Below are 20,373 nucleotides of genomic sequence, written 5' to 3' on the forward strand. Positions count from 1 at the left end.
AACTCAGACCACCATGAGAGCACTGCTAGTCCAACGAAATGACTGTGATCGCACTCTTACTGTTCGCTCTAGTGGCCTCGGCCGTGGCCCATGACGCTGTGCACCCCAAGGACCTGCAGGTGGAACACCGAAATATTGAGGGTCGCATTACCAACGGCTATGAGGCAACTGAGGGAAAGGTCCCCTACATAGTGGGAATCAGCTTCAACAGCAACGGAAGGTGGTGGTGGTGTGGTGGCTCGATCATCAGCAACACTTGGGTTCTGACAGCTGCTCACTGCACGAGCGAGTAAGTTCGTCCCAAATTCAATATCGAAGGGCCATTAAAGAGTTCATTCTATCCCCAATCAGTGCTGATGAGGCTTCACTCTACTACGGAGCTACCAACTACGAGCAGGCGGCCTTCCGGCACACAGTCAGCAGCGCCGCTTTCACTAGACATCCCGAGTATCGCGGCCTTGATCATGACATATCCCTGATCAGGACACCTCATGTGGACTTTTATAACTTGGTGGACAAGGTTGAGCTTCCGAGTCTAGATGAGCGCTACAACTCATTCGACAGCTACTTGGCCTTGGCCTCTGGCTGGGGTGCCATTTACGACGGCAGCAATGTGGTGGAAGATCTGCGCTGCGTGGACGTGGAGGTCATCCCTCTATCGCAGTGCCAGGCTTACTACGGCACCGAAACTGCCTCCGAGAACACTATTTGCGTGGATACTCCCGATGGAAAGTCCACCTGCCAGGGCGACTCCGGCGGCCCTCTGGTCACTCATGACGGTGGAAAGCTGATCGGCGTCACTTCCTTCGTTTCAATTTACGGCTGCCAGTCAGGTGCTCCAGCTGGTTTTACTCGTGTCACCAAATACCTCGAGTGGATCAAGGAGGAGACGGGAATATTCTATTGAAAGTTCAAGATGTTCGCCGTGTCGATATAAGAATAAACACTTTCTTCGAGTATCATGCAATTCGTTTTATTTTTAAGGGGGAATAGTAGATCAAATACCATATACCCCCAAAATATTATTTTTAAAATTCGAAAACCGAGAGAGAACTGCTTGACCATGCATAGGATTTTTTATTCGTGATATTTTTATATGGCAAAACTGGAATTTAATATGTAGAAAACAAGCACTGCCTAGTGTAATGTAAGATGGAGTTTATTTACTAAAAAACTAATTTTAACTACAACTAATTTGTGTCTAGTGCAAAGTACAAAATCATTGTCGCGCAGTGTTATACGAACAAATAGATAGAGCGTAAATCCTTTTCTCAAATAACAGATATTCATGCAGTATAATACAACGATTGGATTCGTTTTATTATGGGGGAAATATTGTACAAAGTGAAGATCTATTCTATACAAAAGTTTTGGGTCGTTGTCGTCCCGATATTTCACTAATATCAACGGGAACGAGAAAAGCGAGTGAGCCGGGGGTTGGTTGGCACACGAGCGAGGAGAGTCGGTAAGGCGTTGGCGCACTACCATATATATATATATATATATATATGTTTATACTATAAGTATTATTTACTTTATCGTTATTAGAGTGAATACCGCAAATTTATTGTCTGCCTGCCAGACTGATTTCGGGGTCCCCCTGGTCACTCAATTGGCACAATCTTTAAATGAATTACGTTTTGCAAACTTACAAATACGACCAAAAAACGATAGCCGGGTGTTAACCATAATTTCCACAAGTGTTCCACTTGAAGACAACTTATCAGCCGACACAACATTCATTAAAAATAAACTTGAATCTAATTTATTGCCAGTGAATCTTACAATTAAGTAAAAGGAGCACTTATCGATGTGTGGACGAACCAGATAAGGCGGCTTCGAGAGTATAAAAACGTAGCAAGGTTTTAGGAAAGGCATGAGTTTCACAGCTTGCTCAAGATGAAACTGTTCGTATTCCTGGCATTGGCTGTGGCCGCAGCTAGCGCTGTCCCCACTCCCCTGCAGAAGCAGACCCCTACACCTGTAAAGGACATTCAGGGTAGAATCACCAACGGCTACGATGCCTACGAGGGCAAGGTTCCCTACATTGTTGGTCTGCTCTTCAGCGGCAACGGCAACTGGTGGTGCGGTGGCTCCATCATTGGCAACACCTGGGTCCTGACCGCTGCTCACTGCACGAACGGCGCCGAGTCTGTGACCATCAACTACGGAGCCAGCTTCCGCACCCAGCCCCAGTACACCCACTGGGTGCACCGCAACGACATCGTCCAGCACCACCACTACAACAGTGGCAACCTGCACAACGACATCTCTCTGATCCGTACTCCCCATGTCGATTTCTGGCATCTGGTCAACAAGGTTGAGCTGCCCAGCTTCAACGATCGCTACAACAGCTACGCCGGCCAATGGGCTGTTGCCTCTGGATGGGGTGGCACCTATGACGGCAGCCCACTCCCCGACTGGCTGCAGTGCGTCGATGTCCAGATCATGGATCAGGGCGAGTGCAGCCGCACTTGGTCTCTCCACGACAACATGATCTGCATCAACACCAACGGTGGCAAGTCCACTTGCGGAGGAGACTCTGGCGGCCCCCTGGTCACCCATGACGGCAACCGCCTGGTGGGAGTGACATCCTTCGGCTCTGCTGCTGGTTGCCAGTCCGGTCACCCAGCCGTCTTCAGCCGCGTCACCGGCTACTTGGAATGGATCCGCGACAACACCGGCATCTCCTACTAAAAGTCCTGATACCTTTCCCATACATATTTTGTTTGGGATCCCTCAATAAAAGATTATACAAAAAAAAAACTGTTGAGACAAAAACAGTGTTGTTCATACATATGCCTTTGTTGTTGTATGCATTTCTGCCTATCTTTGACTACGAGTCACACTAGGATAGAACTGGCGGTAAGAAAGAGAGAGAGAGAAAGATGCTGTGCGCTCTCTTTAGGCACGTGCCAGACCTTAAGAGACTCACGCCTTACCGCTAACTGCTACTGCCATTTTGTGTGAGAGAGAGAGAGTGCGCGTGGCAGGAGACTCAGCTATGTGTGGTGATGTATGCGACGTGGGCGTATGTACATGTGTGGCAATTTATTGGTAGTCGAAAGCGGAAGTATGTGTATATGTTGGTATGTGTGGGATCGAGCGATGATTCTGATGGCTGCGAAGATCAGCTCCAGCACTCACCAAGGGCGAGCAAAAGTGAGAGGAGCGCTAGAGAAGCTCGGGCTGTAGCTAAGCCGGGAACGAACGCTAGATACAGCGGGAGAGAACTGCAGGAACGAAGAAGGTGGAGAGAAAGGCGAAAGAATAGTCACTGCCGCGCTTAACGGTACAGTGAGCAATGTAAATAGCGAACAAAATGGGTGGATTTACCTGACTCTGGATCACTGGCGATTATTTAAGAAATTTGTTGACTAATATCGGGCTAAGAAACCTGACAAACATATTTATATATTTTATGGAATAGGAAACGCTGTTACCGTTGTTATATTAACCTGCGGGATATGCTGTGAGAGAGAGAACTATACTGTGGCTCACAGCTTAAATGAACCAAAATTGTTAATTCAAATTTCCTTTTAAACTAAAAACTAATGCCATGAATGCCCTCCCTTATTATTTATGACAAGTTTAGACCTATTTGGCAATTCCAAGTCAGCCAGGTCCTGATTTGGGTTTCGGATCATTATCTTGGTAGAATCGGAAACCATTGATTATTCCGAGTCTTTCGGCACTTAAGGATTGAAAGATACATGATCTTGTGCATGTTTCCATCGCTAAAAACAAAATTTCCGACTCCAGCGGCTGACTTATAGGCCTAAACCATTACATGCCCTCCACCATTTTTAAGCTTTTCAACGCAATCTCCGTATTTGGTTTTCTCCAGACATATGTGTGTCCATCGGACCCAAATATGTTAGCCAATAACAGCCGATCATTTTGAGTTTGTCTTGACTTTTCTGAAGATCAGACGCTCCTCGGCCTCCGTAAAAATTTTGGTTGGGGATATACTATGCAGCTTTGCGTCGAGAATGGCCATCTTTATAATGGCGAATCACCAATTCCCGCTGATCGACGGTAGTGCGTCGCCCCATGACTAGTCTTTTGATGTAAAAAACTGAGATCACACTGATTTTTGTCAAACAAATTCTTTTACATACGAAAGAAGATATAGGAAAAAGAATTACAGTTATTGGTTGCGAGGATCGCGAGATAATGGAGTGGGAAGTGCGTGGTTCAAATAAGCTGTGGGGGTGTTTTCTAGTGCGCATTTAGTTTTTTCCTTTTTGTGGGGTAACGAAGAAGAATATCCAACTTTTTTGTTGGTTTAGGAATTGTTGTTTATAGGACTGCGCAATTGATTTATATAGGGATTTTAACTTGGAAAAGTGCTCCGGTCCATTTAAGCTGTGAGCCACTGTAGTCGTCGAACTGGTAGCAGCCAAGCGGCGAAATTATACTTTGAAATTTGGCTATAATATGGTTTTTGGCAAAAACAGTGCCAGAGTACATCAGCTAATACATATATTCTATATATACATATATATACTATATATGTAAGTCTAGATTCGACGGTGGAATACGACCATAACGAATAAAAAGGATCACGACCGAGAGGTGCGCATGACGCACGAAACGTTTTATCGACCCTTACATATGTATGTATGTATAAGCAGGAAAGATAGATATTAAACCAATATTCGAGGATAATTATAACTAAGCTTTACTAAAAGAGCTAAGCATGCACTTAAATTAGCAAAGTTTATACTAGTTACGGGAAATGTATGATATAAGTACCAGTAGTATAAATATTTAAGGCGGTACATTAAATTATAAAACCCGCATACGATCCTAAAAGGCTCATGCAAGCAATAATTCGATCTACACAGCGGAAGGAGCAAAGTTATAAGATATACTAGTGGATCTAGTAATGACAGTAAATAGACTTAATATCCTTAGATACAAACATTTTAATAGAACGATCGGTAGCCATATGAAATATTAGCCTGTAAAAAAAAAAATGTTGTCTTCCACTTGTACTTGTTCCTTTTATTGCACCTTCCTATGAAAGCTATTTATAAGGTGTATAATAAAACAGACTGCCGGATATCTCATGGACAAAGGCTTTTTATTATCAGAATATATGATCATTCAAACCTGCTGAATGTGTAATCTTTAAGTTAATTATACGAAGTTTCTGGAGAACTTATTACAAATATCATCCTCGTACGATGGCGGAGTGCTAGCCATAATTTCAACGAAAGGTCCACTTGAAGACACCTTATCAGCCGCAAGACTTTCATGAATGAAACGTTTGCAAAATTTATTACTATTGAATTTTATGTTACTTTCCAGTAGGAGTAGCACTTATCGATGTGTGGACGAACCAGATAAGGCGGCTTCGAGAGTATAAAAACGTAGCAAGGTTTTAGGAAAGGCATGAGTTTCACAGCTTGCTCAAGATGAAACTGTTCGTATTCCTGGCATTGGCTGTGGCCGCAGCTAGCGCTGTCCCCACTCCCCTGCAGAAGCAGACCCCTACACCTGTAAAGGACATTCAGGGTAGAATCACCAACGGCTACGATGCCTACGAGGGCAAGGTTCCCTACATTGTTGGTCTGCTCTTCAGCGGCAACGGCAACTGGTGGTGCGGTGGCTCCATCATTGGCAACACCTGGGTCCTGACCGCTGCTCACTGCACGAACGGCGCCGAGTCTGTGACCATCAACTACGGAGCCAGCTTCCGCACCCAGCCCCAGTACACCCACTGGGTGCACCGCAACGACATCGTCCAGCACCACCACTACAACAGTGGCAACCTGCACAACGACATCTCTCTGATCCGTACTCCCCATGTCGATTTCTGGCATCTGGTCAACAAGGTTGAGCTGCCCAGCTTCAACGATCGCTACAACAGCTACGCCGGCCAATGGGCTGTTGCCTCTGGATGGGGTGGCACCTATGACGGCAGCCCACTCCCCGACTGGCTGCAGTGCGTCGATGTCCAGATCATGGATCAGGGCGAGTGCAGCCGCACTTGGTCTCTCCACGACAACATGATCTGCATCAACACCAACGGTGGCAAGTCCACTTGCGGAGGAGACTCTGGCGGCCCCCTGGTCACCCATGACGGCAACCGCCTGGTGGGAGTGACATCCTTCGGCTCTGCTGCTGGTTGCCAGTCCGGTCACCCAGCCGTCTTCAGCCGCGTCACCGGCTACTTGGAATGGATCCGCGACAACACCGGCATCTCCTACTAAAAGTCCTGATACCTTTCCCATACATATTTTGTTTGGGATCCCTCAATAAAAGATTATACAAAAAAAAAACTGTTGAGACAAAAACAGTGTTGTTCATACATATGCCTTTGTTGTTGTATGCATTTCTGCCTATCTTTGACTACGAGTCACACTAGGATAGAACTGGCGGTAAGAAAGAGAGAGAGAGAAAGATGCTGTGCGCTCTCTTTAGGCACGTGCCAGACCTTAAGAGACTCACGCCTTACCGCTAACTGCTACTGCCATTTTGTGTGAGAGAGAGAGAGTGCGCGTGGCAGGAGACTCAGCTATGTGTGGTGATGTATGCGACGTGGGCGTATGTACATGTGTGGCAATTTATTGGTAGTCGAAAGCGGAAGTATGTGTATATGTTGGTATGTGTGGGATCGAGCGATGATTCTGATGGCTGCGAAGATCAGCTCCAGCACTCACCAAGGGCGAGCAAAAGTGAGAGGAGCGCTAGAGAAGCTCGGGCTGTAGCTAAGCCGGGAACGAACGCTAGATACAGCGGGAGAGAACTGCAGGAACGAAGAAGGTGGAGAGAAAGGCGAAAGAATAGTCACTGCCGCGCTTAACGGTACAGTGAGCAATGTAAATAGCGAACAAAATGGGTGGATTTACCTGACTCTGGATCACTGGCGATTATTTAAGAAATTTGTTGACTAATATCGGGCTAAGAAACCTGACAAACATATTTATATATTTTATGGAATAGGAAACGCTGTTAGCGTTGTTATATTAACCTGCGGGATATGCTGTGAGAGAGAGAACTATACTGTGGCTCACAGCTTAAATGAACCAAAATTGTTAATTCAAATTTCCTTTTAAACTAAAAACTAATGCCATGAATGCCCTCCCTTATTATTTATGACAAGTTTAGACCTATTTGGCAATTCCAAGTCAGCCAGGTCCTGATTTGGGTTTCGGATCATTATCTTGGTAGAATCGGAAACCATTGATTATTCCGAGTCTTTCGGCACTTAAGGATTGAAAGATACATGATCTTGTGCATGTTTCCATCGCTAAAAACAAAATTTCCGACTCCAGCGGCTGACTTATAGGCCTAAACCATTACATGCCCTCCACCATTTTTAAGCTTTTCAACGCAATCTCCGTATTTGGTTTTCTCCAGACATATGTGTGTCCATCGGACCCAAATATGTTAGCCAATAACAGCCGATCATTTTGAGTTTGTCTTGACTTTTCTGAAGATCAGACGCTCCTCGGCCTCCGTAAAAATTTTGGTTGGGGATATACTATGCAGCTTTGCGTCGAGAATGGCCATCTTTATAATGGCGAATCACCAATTCCCGCTGATCGACGGTAGTGCGTCGCCCCATGACTAGTCTTTTGATGTAAAAAACTGAGATCACACTGATTTTTGTCAAACAAATTCTTTTACATACGAAAGAAGATATAGGAAAAAGAATTACAGTTATTGGTTGCGAGGATCGCGAGATAATGGAGTGGGAAGTGCGTGGTTCAAATAAGCTGTGGGGGTGTTTTCTAGTGCGCATTTAGTTTTTTCCTTTTTGTGGGGTAACGAAGAAGAATATCCAACTTTTTTGTTGGTTTAGGAATTGTTGTTTATAGGACTGCGCAATTGATTTATATAGGGATTTTAACTTGGAAAAGTGCTCCGGTCCATTTAAGCTGTGAGCCACTGTAGTCGTCGAACTGGTAGCAGCCAAGCGGCGAAATTATACTTTGAAATTTGGCTATAATATGGTTTTTGGCAAAAACAGTGCCAGAGTACATCAGCTAATACATATATTCTATATATACATATATATACTATATATGTAAGTCTAGATTCGACGGTGGAATACGACCATAACGAATAAAAAGGATCACGACCGAGAGGTGCGCATGACGCACGAAACGTTTTATCGACCCTTACATATGTATGTATGTATAAGCAGGAAAGATAGATATTAAACCAATATTCGAGGATAATTATAACTAAGCTTTACTAAAAGAGCTAAGCATGCACTTAAATTAGCAAAGTTTATACTAGTTACGGGAAATGTATGATATAAGTACCAGTAGTATAAATATTTAAGGCGGTACATTAAATTATAAAACCCGCATACGATCCTAAAAGGCTCATGCAAGCAATAATTCGATCTACACAGCGGAAGGAGCAAAGTTATAAGATATACTAGTGGATCTAGTAATGACAGTAAATAGACTTAATATCCTTAGATACAAACATTTTAATAGAACGATCGGTAGCCATATGAAATATTAGCCTGTAAAAAAAAAAATGTTGTCTTCCACTTGTACTTGTTCCTTTTATTGCACCTTCCTATGAAAGCTATTTATAAGGTGTATAATAAAACAGACTGCCGGATATCTCATGGACAAAGGCTTTTTATTATCAGAATATATGATCATTCAAACCTGCTGAATGTGTAATCTTTAAGTTAATTATACGAACTTTCTGGAGAACTTCTTACAAATATCATCCTCGTACGATGGCGGAGTGCTAGCCATAATTTCAACGAAAGGTCCACTTGAAGACACCTTATCAGCCGCAAGACTTTCATGAATGAAACGTTTGCAAAATTTATTACTATTGAATTTTATGTTACTTTCCAGTAGGACTAGCACTTATCGATGTGTGGACGAACCAGATAAGGCGGCTTCGAGAGTATAAAAACGTAGCAAGGTTTAAGGAAAGGCATGAGTTTCACAGCTTGCTCAAGATGAAACTGTTCGTATTCCTGGCATTGGCTGTGGCCGCAGCTAGCGCTGTCCCCACTCCCCTGCAGAAGCAGACCCCTACACCTGTAAAGGACATTCAGGGTAGAATCACCAACGGCTACGATGCCTACGAGGGCAAGGTTCCCTACATTGTTGGTCTGCTCTTCAGCGGCAACGGCAACTGGTGGTGCGGTGGCTCCATCATTGGCAACACCTGGGTCCTGACCGCTGCTCACTGCACGAACGGCGCCGAGTCTGTGACCATCAACTACGGAGCCAGCTTCCGCACCCAGCCCCAGTACACCCACTGGGTGCACCGCAACGACATCGTCCAGCACCACCACTACAACAGTGGCAACCTGCACAACGACATCTCTCTGATCCGTACTCCCCATGTCGATTTCTGGCATCTGGTCAACAAGGTTGAGCTGCCCAGCTTCAACGATCGCTACAACAGCTACGCCGGCCAATGGGCTGTTGCCTCTGGATGGGGTGGCACCTATGACGGCAGCCCACTCCCCGACTGGCTGCAGTGCGTCGATGTCCAGATCATGGATCAGGGCGAGTGCAGCCGCACTTGGTCTCTCCACGACAACATGATCTGCATCAACACCAACGGTGGCAAGTCCACTTGCGGAGGAGACTCTGGCGGCCCCCTGGTCACCCATGACGGCAACCGCCTGGTGGGAGTGACATCCTTCGGCTCTGCTGCTGGTTGCCAGTCCGGTCACCCAGCCGTCTTCAGCCGCGTCACCGGCTACTTGGAATGGATCCGCGACAACACCGGCATCTCCTACTAAAAGTCCTGATACCTTTCCCATACATATTTTGTTTGGGATCCCTCAATAAAAGATTATACAGCAAAAAATAATAACACTCGTTGGGAATAACACATTAGGGGAAAAGAGGTTTGAAATTTAGGTATCATAGGTTTGTCGATTGTCACTATACATACATACATATGTATGTCTGATCGTGCTTTTTCGACATATATAGTGCTTAAAATCACATTTAACGAATTGTTTTAACTCCATTTTGATTCTCCGCTTATTGCCACTTTATATACCAAGGGGTGTATTAAATTAGCTGTGTACGACCATAAATGAGTGGAAGCGTGTATTAAATTAACTGTGGGTGCGTATGAAATTAGCTGTGTACGACCATAAATGGGTGGATGTATGTATGCGTCAGGTACAGAAGCAAGAGACAGGATCAATAGACAAAGACCGAAGCTGCGCTGAAGAGCAATCCGTTATTCTTTCAATTCGTATTTGCTGAGAGCGTGGCCTGAGAAGGAAAGATACTCTCAGAGTCGATTGTGGCGCGGTTATGTTGGCGTCTGGTGCAAAAAGAGAGAGCTTAGTTTTGGAATCAAAAATGTGGATCAGGGCACAACACAACCGCGACTCACTGCGCTCATCGTAAATAGATATGGAGGAAAAAAGAAGATAAGGAAGCAGGGCAGCCCACGACATAAATTAAATTAAGCTAAATTGAATTGCAAAAATGTACAACCTGTTGACTTTTCCTGAATATCTTAAGATACTCGTCGTACAGCTTCTCTATCGATCGTTCTAGTGGCAGTCATATTTATATTTACAATAAAGATCTCATCTTCCTAATCAAGCTGAATAAATCCATAAGAAACTGCAATTTCTATGGGGATTATTTCTTTTCAGTCGCATTGAGAGAAAAATGGCATAGTAAAAAGAAAGACACCCATATTTAAATTAAAATTTGGGTTTTTATTATAATAGAGAAATTAAATGGAATTCAGTCTTTAACAGTCTTTTTAACACGGCCCAAATACAAATAAAAACTAAATTTGTAGGAAATATATATAATAAAAGTGAAATTAATTAAATTTCAATTTTTCCACTCTCGGGACCAAATGAATGTCATAAATAATGACAGACTGTACGACAGTAATACTAATTTAATTGTTTTTGGCAGATTTACCTAAGTTGCATATACAAATTTATTTTCAAACGTTTCTCGTTCTCTATGGTTCGTTCTTATCGTTGTTCGTTCAACATTCCTATTCAGTAAACCCTCTCCCTTTCTATAAGACAGACACACACCGGAAATCTCATAGTTGCCGGTTTGTTAATATTAGAAGGGTTCCATATATCAGACAGGCTCGGGCACGCTGCTGAATCTCAAATATAATCTTTGCGTTACTTTGATGGGCTTTATCGAGAACTTATTACAAATATCACCCACGTCCGTTGGCCGATTGTGAGGCATATTTTTCTTCAAAGAGTCCACTTGTAGACAACTTATCAGCCGCAAGATTTTCATGAGAGAAACGCTCGAAAAATGTATTGCAGGTGAATGTTACATTTAATTAAGAGTAGCACTTGTGGAAGTGTGCCCGAACAAGATAAGGAGGCTTCGCCACTATAAAAAGGGCACACAGTTTTAGGAAAGGCATGAGTTTCACAGATTGATCGAGATGAAACTGTTCCTATTCCTGGCATTGGCTGTGGCCGCAGCTAGCGCTGTCCCCACTCCCGTGGAGAAGCAGACCCCTGTCCCTGTTAAGGACATTCAGGGCAGAATTACCAACGGCTACGATGCCTACGAGGGCAAGGTTCCCTACATTGTTGGTCTGCTCTTCAGCGGCAACGGCAACTGGTGGTGCGGTGGCTCCATCATTGGCAACACCTGGGTCCTGACCGCTGCTCACTGCACGAACGGCGCCGAGTCTGTGACCATCAACTACGGAGCCAGCTTCCGCACCCAGCCCCAGTACACCCACTGGGTGCACCGCAACGACATCGTCCAGCACCACCACTACAACAGTGGCAACCTGCACAACGACATCTCTCTGATCCGTACTCCCCATGTCGATTTCTGGCATCTGGTCAACAAGGTTGAGCTGCCCAGCTTCAACGATCGCTACAACAGCTACGCCGGCCAATGGGCTGTTGCCTCTGGATGGGGTGGCACCTATGATGGCAGCCCACTCCCCGACTGGCTGCAGTGCGTCGATGTCCAGATCATCGATCAGGGCGAGTGCAGCCGCACTTGGTCTCTCCACGACAACATGATCTGTATCAGCACCAACGGTGGCAAGTCCACTTGCGGAGGAGACTCTGGCGGCCCCCTGGTCACCCATGACGGCAACCGCCTGGTGGGAGTGACTTCCTTTGTTTCTGGTGCTGGTTGCCAGGCTGGTCACCCAGCTGTCTTCAGCCGCGTCACCGGCTACTTGGAATGGATCCGCGACAACACCGGCATATCTTACTAAAAGTCCAATTATTTTCTAATTCTTGGGTTTCTTTAATAAAAGCATTTGAAAAATTATGAATAATAGTTTTTTAATCGTCGTGAGCTCTTAAACATTGTTCCATAATAGTTGCTACGAACCGTTTTGTCGGTACTCAACTCTGCAATTGCTTTTTGCCCAATCAATGCGTTTATATCGGGAGTGGTATGTCGAATCCGTGGCTTGTTTTGGTATCACCAGAAAAACAGAGACCGGGCTTTACGGATTCGGCTATTGATGCGGATTACGAAATTCTCCAATGATGAAGAATAGGCACCATCCATTCCGGAAAAAGAAATCAAATATTTATATCAAAGCCAATGTCATCAACCAGTTAGGAATATATCAAATCATTCCTTATTCCTATTCTTTTTTCTATACGATGGCCGTTATATATTCAGGGGTATATCTTACATCTCCAACGGCATAAAGCATATGTACAATCTTTCAGTAAGTCAATATCGTACAGCTGCCATACAAATGAATGTAAGCTATCGTATAGAAGGTACTAGAACACCTATACTTCTTTCTCTTGCTGTCTTTTACAGTGTGACTTAGCAGTACAGGGTAGGTTTTGTGAGAAGGGGATATAAATTTCGGTGCGCCGAATTTCATTGCTTCCTTATTAACACTTACAAGCGTAACTACTAGACAAATTTAATGAAAGACAACCAAATCAAACACTCTAGCTTGTCCAAATCAAATCAGAATCTAATCTATTTTATACCAGCACTAGTATATTGTATTTACTATATGAGCATGCCTTCGATTCATGGACCCATTATCTAAGTCAGTATATTTGAATTACTGAGCATATCAGCCAAGAGCACATAAATTAATTACTATCTTTTTTGGTACCGTAGAGAGGAAATGAGTACGAAAGTACATATTTGGAACTTTTGGGAATTTCGTGCTTTTCATTCACTCAATTCATTCATTTGAAATCTACTATTCTGCTTACTATTGTACTCATTCCCATTGAATCAGTTATATGGCGGTATCCCCATACTTCTGGACTTTCCTTGATTTCGACTCGACTGGCTTCTTGTTCTCTTTGTGGCTAGTGAAAGTTTAAGCTTCTAGAAAAAGCTTTGTGTTTTTTCCTATGAGCAGAAAATATGGTTACAAGTGCTCCTATCCAACTGAAGGACGAAGAAGATGTTTTGGGGGGCAATGTTTCATGAAGTGTCGTAAAAAATACCAATATGTGAGCTTTGCATACACTAAACATATACATAATAACCAAATAAAAAGGTTATCAGACATGGCCTAAAATTTATTATTGCACTCGTCCTTTATCTTGCGGACAAATTAATCTAATCAAACGTGTTACGTGCTTATGAGTAATAGTATTTAAAAAATATTATATACCTCACGCAGAGAATTGCGCTGAAGTTATAAATATCAACACTAATTAATTCGCACTCAATGAATCCTAATCCGTCGCTGTGTCTTTCATTTGGAAATTCTTTGGGGACCTGTCCTGCAGAGAAATGTGAGCGGAGTGCAATGCCCTCGGCTTAACAACTTAAGCACGTACAGCCACGGCCCCCATTCAGCTCCACCTTTCAAAGCACACATTTCAAAGAGCGCTCGCTCCTTTGGAGTATTTATATTACTTTTCTTGGTTCTGGAATGGGAATTTATTTCCCAGCATTGACATACAAACAAGCGCACAATACGCACAGAAGTAGCTCACATTCGAATCAAAGGGCGAGCCATACTTTCAGTACAAATTGGGATAGGATTTTGATGGATTATCCTAGCCTGTTGCTTAGACGGTCCAGGGCTAGGGTCTTGCGCCCAAATATCAGTTCACCCGTCGAGAGCACTACGAGTCGGTTGGATGATTAGTTCGATTGAAGTCAGATTGAAGACGGTCAGTGTCGGATTGAAGAACTATTCGCAGTAGACGTGCGAGAAGTGAGTGCTAATGCAAGCCAGAGCGCGAGAGATCGAGAGAACGATAGGGAAGGAACGAAAGGGAAGAAAGAGAGAAAGAGAGCGTATGTATGTTTGTACATATGTACATATATGTATGTATGAATATTACAATGTGGTTCCAGGGGGCACTGCAAACAACAAAAAAAAAATAGAGATTTACTTTACTGCTGCACCACTGGCTAAAATATGTGGATTATTGGCTAATACCGGTCCGCAAAACGCAACAGTTACCTCAATTGGTGAAATTAGATTTTGCACATTATAAACGCTCAGAATCAGGTCGAGACGCACCCAAAGGGCATTTCTACGTGATTTGTACATGCTAACCCGAAAGCTTGAAAGCTTAAATCTGGAAAGTTCGTTGTCTTACATTGAGAGCTTAGCTTAAGCAGCTTTTGCGACTCCTACTAGAAACAAAAGTACTAACGAGCTTCAGGTAAGGAGCTTTTTTGCAGGGACTTGACTGCTGCTGTTCGAAGTTTGCCTTAATCATGACTCATTGACCTTTCTGCATGCATTTTTGACTTTGTTTATTTTTGAATTAACTTTAAAAACACACAAGATTATTGTTGTCATTTTCGAATATATAAGTGTAAGCATCACCGTTCAATCAGCATTGCATTCAACTGAGCTGATAGATCGCACTTGGGGGGTTTCGAAAATCGAACATAATTTGTGTGTCACTTATCACGTGCAGGTGCAGGGCAGCAGCCTACCATGGGCATTTGATAGCATTGCTTGAATCGGTTGCACTCTGCACGCTGCCCTCTTTCCTCCCCCTCTTATGCATCCAGACCCATCAGGTGTGGCACAAGACATACCAAACCGTACCTCCGCTGACGGGCCCATTGACTGTCGCTTTGCCCACACATTGACCGACTTTTTGCCGTAAAGTGCTAATGTAATTAGTGGAATATACCGACCAGTAGCTGCTAATTCTGAACAGTGCAATGCAGCTTATTGGAGGCTCCACATCGTGATCGTTAAGCGCTGAAACGGATACTGTGCGAAAAAGGAAAAGGATAAGGTGCAAGGACATTTAGCGAGTGTGGGGCCAACATATGGTATTGAGATGTGACGGCTGGTCGAATCTAGTCAAATTTGAATAACATTTCGCGTCGAAAAGAGTCATAAAATCAAACAAGATGACTAGCGTCGAATCGGATGCCGAAAAGGCCGCAGGCTCACGGCTCGACTATGACCTGATGATGGCGGAGGAGTATATTCTCAGTGATGTGGAGAAGAATTTTATTCTGTCCTGCGAGCGTGGTGACCTTCCGGGCGTTAAGAAGTAAGAGCCATTCCACAGACGTAAGCGATGGTTGGTGGTGGTTGCATAATTGCCTTTATCCTTGAAGAATTCTGGAGGAGTTTGAGGGCACCGATAAGTTCAACATAAACTGCACGGATCCCATGAATCGCTCGGCCCTCATTTCGGCCATCGAGAATGAGAACTTTGACCTGATGGTGATTCTCCTGGAACACAACATCGAAGTGGGGGATGCTCTGCTGCACGCCATATCCGAGGAGTATGTGGAGGCCGTGGAGGAGTTGCTGCAATGGGAGGAAACCAACCACAAAGAGGGCCAGCCCTACGTAGGTTTTCCCTTCCACCTTCTACCTTTAACCTTTCCATTAGCCATTAGCCATTAGCCAACGATTGTAATTGTAAACACATTGCCCACACAGAGCTGGGAGGCAGTGGACCGTTCAAAGTCAACGTTCACCATGGACATAACCCCCCTGATTCTGGCTGCGCACCGCAATAATTACGAGATTCTTAAAATACTGCTGGATCGCGGTGCCACGCTGCCCATGCCCCACGACGTCAAGTGAGTAAGCCCCATTTCCACCCAACTAGCACGTTTCTCTATCGTTGCGGGCCAAGTGACAAATTAGTAAATTAGGAAGAGCTCCTATCGACCTGCAACAGGGTGACGGTGTCTATATAAAGGGTGCTTTCTTCTGCAGGTGCGGCTGCGATGAGTGCGTTACCTCTCAGACCTCGGACTCCTTGCGTCATTCGCAGTCGAGGATCAACGCGTATCGGGCGCTGTCGGCCAGTTCCTTGATAGCCCTCAGCTCGCGAGACCCTGTACTAACAGCCTTTCAGTTGTCCTGGGAGCTGAAGCGGTTGCAGGCCATGGAGTCGGAATTTCGTGCCGAATATACGGTACGCTAGAAAAGCGTAAGCGTCGTCGCTGCCATTCGAATGCGACCAACTTGTTTGTGTTTACTCAACAGGAAATGCGTCAAATGGTGCAGAACTTTGTCACGTCTCTCCTGGACCACGCACGCACATCGATGGAACTGGAGGTGATGCTCAACTTCAACCACGAGCCGTCGCACGAGATTTGGTGTCCCGGCCACAGGCAGACCCTGGAAAGATTGAAGCTAGCCATTCGATACAAGCAGAAGACTGTGGGTTGCTCTCTCACACACACACACTATATCTCTATCTCTCTCTATGATATAGGATTTTAATGCTTTCCGTTCCGACAGTTTGTGGCCCATCCGAATGTCCAGCAACTGTTGGCCGCCATTTGGTACGATGGCCTGCCGGGCTTTCGACGCAAACAGGCATCCCAGCAGCTCCTGGATGTGATCAAGCTGGGAGGCAGTTTCCCCATATACAGCCTGAAGTACATTTTGGCCCCGGACTCGGAGGGGGCCAAGTTCATGCGCAAGCCCTTCGTCAAGTTTATCACACACTCCTGCTCCTACATGTTCTTCCTGAGTGGGTATGGCAGGCGTTGCATGCGGCATTGATCTCTAGCGCTTCCTATCCGCAGTGTTGCTGGGTGCCGCCTCGCTGCGAGTGGTGCAGATCACCTTTGAACTGCTGGCCTTTCCGTGGATGCTGACCATGCTGGAGGACTGGCGCAAGCATGAACGCGGCTCTCTGCCGGGCCCCATTGAACTGGCCATCATTCTCTACATCATGGCTCTCATATTGGAAGAACTCAAGTCTCTGTACTCCGACGGTTTGTTTGAGTACATCATGGATCTTTGGAACATTGTCGACTATATATCGAACATGTTCTACGTCACGTGGATTCTTTGCAGAGCAACGGCCTGGGTTATAGTTCATGTAAGCTGTTGGCCACTGCCTCCCACATGACGTAGCTACTATTATTACGTTTCTTTCCACACGTACAGCGAGATCTTTGGTTCCGCGGCATCGACCCGTACTTTCCCCGCGAGCATTGGCATCCATTTGATCCGATGCTGCTCTCGGAGGGCGCCTTCGCGGCAGGCATGGTCTTTTCCTACTTAAAACTGGTGCACATCTTTTCGATAAACCCACATTTGGGACCGCTGCAAGTCTCCCTGGGACGCATGATCATCGACATCATAAAGTTCTTCTTCATCTACACTCTGGTGCTGTTTGCCTTCGGCTGCGGTCTGAACCAGCTCTTGTGGTACTACGCGGAGATGGAGAAGAACAAGTGCTACCACCTGCATCCCGATGTGGCCGATTTTGATGATCAGGAAAAGGCCTGCACCATCTGGCGACGATTCTCCAAGTGCGTAGGGAGCTACCAACCTTATATGATATATGCCCCTTGATATATGTATGTCTCTGCCTGCAGCTTATTCGAGACTTCGCAGTCGCTGTTTTGGGCATCTTTCGGCTTGGTGGATCTCGTCTCGTTCGATTTGGCTGGCATTAAGAGCTTCACCCGGTTCTGGGCCCTTCTGATGTTTGGCTCGTACTCGGTAATCAACATCATCGTGCTGCTCAACATGCTGATTGCCATGATGTCCAACTCGTACCAAATCATTTCGGAGCGGGCCGACACGGAGTGGAAATTCGCACGCTCCCAGCTGTGGATGAGCTACTTCGAGGATGGCGGCACCATACCGCCACCCTTCAACCTCTGTCCCAACATGAAGATGCTGCGCAAAACCCTGGGACGAAAGCGGCCATCAAGAACCAAGAGCTTCATGGTATGTCAAAGGTGACCTCACCTAATCACCTTACAACCTAACCATCTCACCATCTAGTCGTAGTCACTGTCGGAGCAATCAAGGGCAAAGCCTTTACCAAATCATTTTCAATCAAGCTCATGCAGCTTTTCTAATACAATCCTTGCTTCCCACTCTTACTCTCCCCCTCGCTCGCTCTGTCTGTCTGTCGAACAGCGAAAGTCCATGGAGAGGGCACAGGTTCTGCATGACAAAGTGATGAAGCTGCTGGTGAGGCGGTTCGTAACGGCCGAGCAGAGGAAGCGTGACGATTACGGCATTACCGAGGATGACATCATTGAGGTGCGCCAGGATATTAGCTCGCTGCGATTCGAGCTGCTGGAGATTTTCACGAATAATAGCTGGGATGTGCCCGACATCGAGAAGAAGACAGCGGGTAGCGTAACAGAACTTTAAAAGGTTTAAAGCGAGGACGGGGATCCCCTTAATAAGGATACTCTCTCTGTATTTGCAGGAGTTGCTCGCACCACCAAGGGCAAGGTAATGGAGCGGCGCATACTCAAGGACTTCCAAATTGGTTTTGTGGAGAATCTGAAACAGGAAATGAACGAGAGCGAGAGCGGACGCGACATCTTCGCGTCGTTGGCGAAGGTCATAGGCAGAAAGAAGACGCAAAAGGGGTAAATACTTAGCAAGTAGAAGTAGAAATCATAGCTGAGAGTACCATCTTTTTGTAGTGAAAAGGACTGGAACGCCATTGCCAGGAAGAACACCTTTACGGCGGATCCCATTGGCTCCAAGCGCTCCTCCATGCAGCGCCACAGTCAACGCAGTCTGAGGAGAAAGATCATTGAGACGGCCAATGAGGGTCTAGCAATGGACCAGAGTCAATTGATTGGTAACGACTCTTAGTAAATCCATAGCCCTAGTAACTAGTAACTGTTTAACCCCTTCCTCACAATCAACAGAATTCAACCCGAACTTGGGCGAAGTCACGCGTGCCACAAGAGTCGCGTACGTCAAGTTTATGCGAAAGAAGATGGCTGCCGACGAAGTATCGCTGGCCGATGACGAGGAGACCCCGAAAACGGACGAGGACAGGAAACTGGATAGTACTATGGTAAAAATTATGGAAAAGGGTGACATTTCAAACTAATTCAAACTCGATTTTACTCTAGTCCAAGAAATCCGCCTCCAGTGCGGCAGGCGGGGCTGCTTCGTTGGCTTCTGTGAAGAACGTTGATGAGAAATCGGATGGTAATGGCACCAAAAGCACTCTGAAAAAGCCAACAGCAGATGTGAAAAAGTCAGACGAAGAAAACAACAAGGATAAGAAACAAGACTCCAAGCCAGCAGCCCCAACACCTGGTACAAAAGCTCCCGATCAGAAGCCGGTCCCGGGAGCAGGAGCACCCAAGCCCCAAGGCACTGTGAACGGCTCAAAGCCGGTCGACCAACAGAAGCCAACCGCCCCGGCTCCACCGTCTAAGCCAGCGGACACCAAGCCAGCGCCACCCAAGCCAGGAGAGCCGGCCAAGCCAGAGGCAGCCGCCAAAAAGGAGGAAGCTGCAAAGACCGAGGGTGCAAAGCCCCCTGCAACCAATGGAGCTGCCAAAAGTGCTGCACCTTCGGCCCCAGCGGATGCCAAACCCGATCCGAACTTGAAGACAGCAGCTCCAGGAGCTCCAGGTGCCACCAAGGCTGCCAACGAAACCACCAGTGCACCCACGCAAGCAGCCAAGCCCGATGACAAAAAGTCGGGCGGTCAGGAGCAGAAAGGCTCCTCTGATGGAAAGCCCCCAGCCCCAACGAAAACTGACGAAGCGAAACCAGGTGAGGCCAAGTCCGATGATGCGAAGAAACCTGGGGACGATAAGGATAAGAAGCCGGGTGACGATAAGGATAAGAAGCCGGCTGATGATAAGGACAAGAAGGGAGCACCAGCACCCCTGAAGCCGGCCATTAAGGTGGGTCAGAGCAGTGCCGCGGCTGGCGGCGAGCGGGGCAAGTCCACGGTCACGGGCCGCATGATTTCCGGATGGCTGTAGGTACCTCCAGAGATCACCCAATTTCTCCTGATACTCGTATAATGTTAGATTTTAGTAGCCCAATGTATTAGTGAACCAATCGGATGTGAGCAATAAAGCAATTTCCAATGCAACACCGAACGCAGGAACATGTTCCCAGACACTTTTCGGACTGCGACTGCCCGCTGGTCCTTCGTTTATTCATTCATTTACATTTTTGTGCTGCCTGGCTGGAGGGTTGCATGGGGCATGTTGC

General features: G+C 45.8%; 6 protein-coding genes across 6 annotated transcripts; all 6 read left to right on the forward strand.

Annotated features, from left to right (window-relative positions):
* Positions 1-14: 14 nt before the first annotated feature.
* LOC108154287 (serine protease 3) lies at positions 15-962 on the forward strand. Its single transcript, XM_017284537.1, has 2 exons — positions 15-289; positions 352-962. Exons 1-2 carry the CDS (start codon positions 39-41, stop codon positions 905-907), a joined length of 807 nt encoding a protein of 268 aa, XP_017140026.1. The 5' UTR covers positions 15-38; the 3' UTR covers positions 908-962.
* A 908-nt stretch (positions 963-1,870) lies between these two features.
* Positions 1,871-2,766, forward strand: LOC117187383 (serine protease 1). The gene has a single exon (XM_033389925.1). It carries the CDS (start codon positions 1,900-1,902, stop codon positions 2,695-2,697), a length of 798 nt encoding a protein of 265 aa, XP_033245816.1. The 5' UTR covers positions 1,871-1,899; the 3' UTR covers positions 2,698-2,766.
* Positions 2,767-5,394: 2,628 nt separating this feature from the next.
* On the forward strand, positions 5,395-6,290 carry LOC117187389 (serine protease 1). Its single transcript, XM_033389956.1, has one exon. It carries the CDS (start codon positions 5,424-5,426, stop codon positions 6,219-6,221), a length of 798 nt encoding a protein of 265 aa, XP_033245847.1. The 5' UTR covers positions 5,395-5,423; the 3' UTR covers positions 6,222-6,290.
* A 2,627-nt stretch (positions 6,291-8,917) lies between these two features.
* On the forward strand, positions 8,918-9,816 carry LOC108157498 (serine protease 1). The gene has a single exon (XM_033389949.1). The coding sequence runs from the start codon at positions 8,948-8,950 to the stop codon at positions 9,743-9,745; it is 798 nt and encodes a 265-aa protein (XP_033245840.1). The 5' UTR covers positions 8,918-8,947; the 3' UTR covers positions 9,746-9,816.
* Positions 9,817-11,379: 1,563 nt separating this feature from the next.
* LOC108157499 (serine protease 1-like) lies at positions 11,380-12,254 on the forward strand. The gene has a single exon (XM_017289599.2). It carries the CDS (start codon positions 11,401-11,403, stop codon positions 12,196-12,198), a length of 798 nt encoding a protein of 265 aa, XP_017145088.2. The 5' UTR covers positions 11,380-11,400; the 3' UTR covers positions 12,199-12,254.
* A 2,850-nt stretch (positions 12,255-15,104) lies between these two features.
* LOC108157470 (transient receptor potential protein) lies at positions 15,105-20,266 on the forward strand. The gene is made up of 14 exons (XM_017289549.2): positions 15,105-15,451; positions 15,519-15,756; positions 15,850-15,992; positions 16,132-16,333; positions 16,405-16,581; positions 16,663-16,897; positions 16,953-17,251; positions 17,320-17,687; positions 17,754-18,111; positions 18,307-18,526; positions 18,605-18,770; positions 18,828-18,988; positions 19,059-19,210; positions 19,269-20,266. The coding sequence occupies exons 1-14, from the start codon at positions 15,306-15,308 to the stop codon at positions 20,136-20,138; spliced, it is 3,735 nt and encodes a 1,244-aa protein (XP_017145038.1). The 5' UTR covers positions 15,105-15,305; the 3' UTR covers positions 20,139-20,266.
* Positions 20,267-20,373: the final 107 nt, after the last annotated feature.

This window comes from Drosophila miranda, chromosome 2 (genome assembly GCF_003369915.1).
Source record: "Drosophila miranda strain MSH22 chromosome 2, D.miranda_PacBio2.1, whole genome shotgun sequence".
Taxonomy (NCBI): Eukaryota; Metazoa; Arthropoda; class Insecta; order Diptera; family Drosophilidae; genus Drosophila; species Drosophila miranda.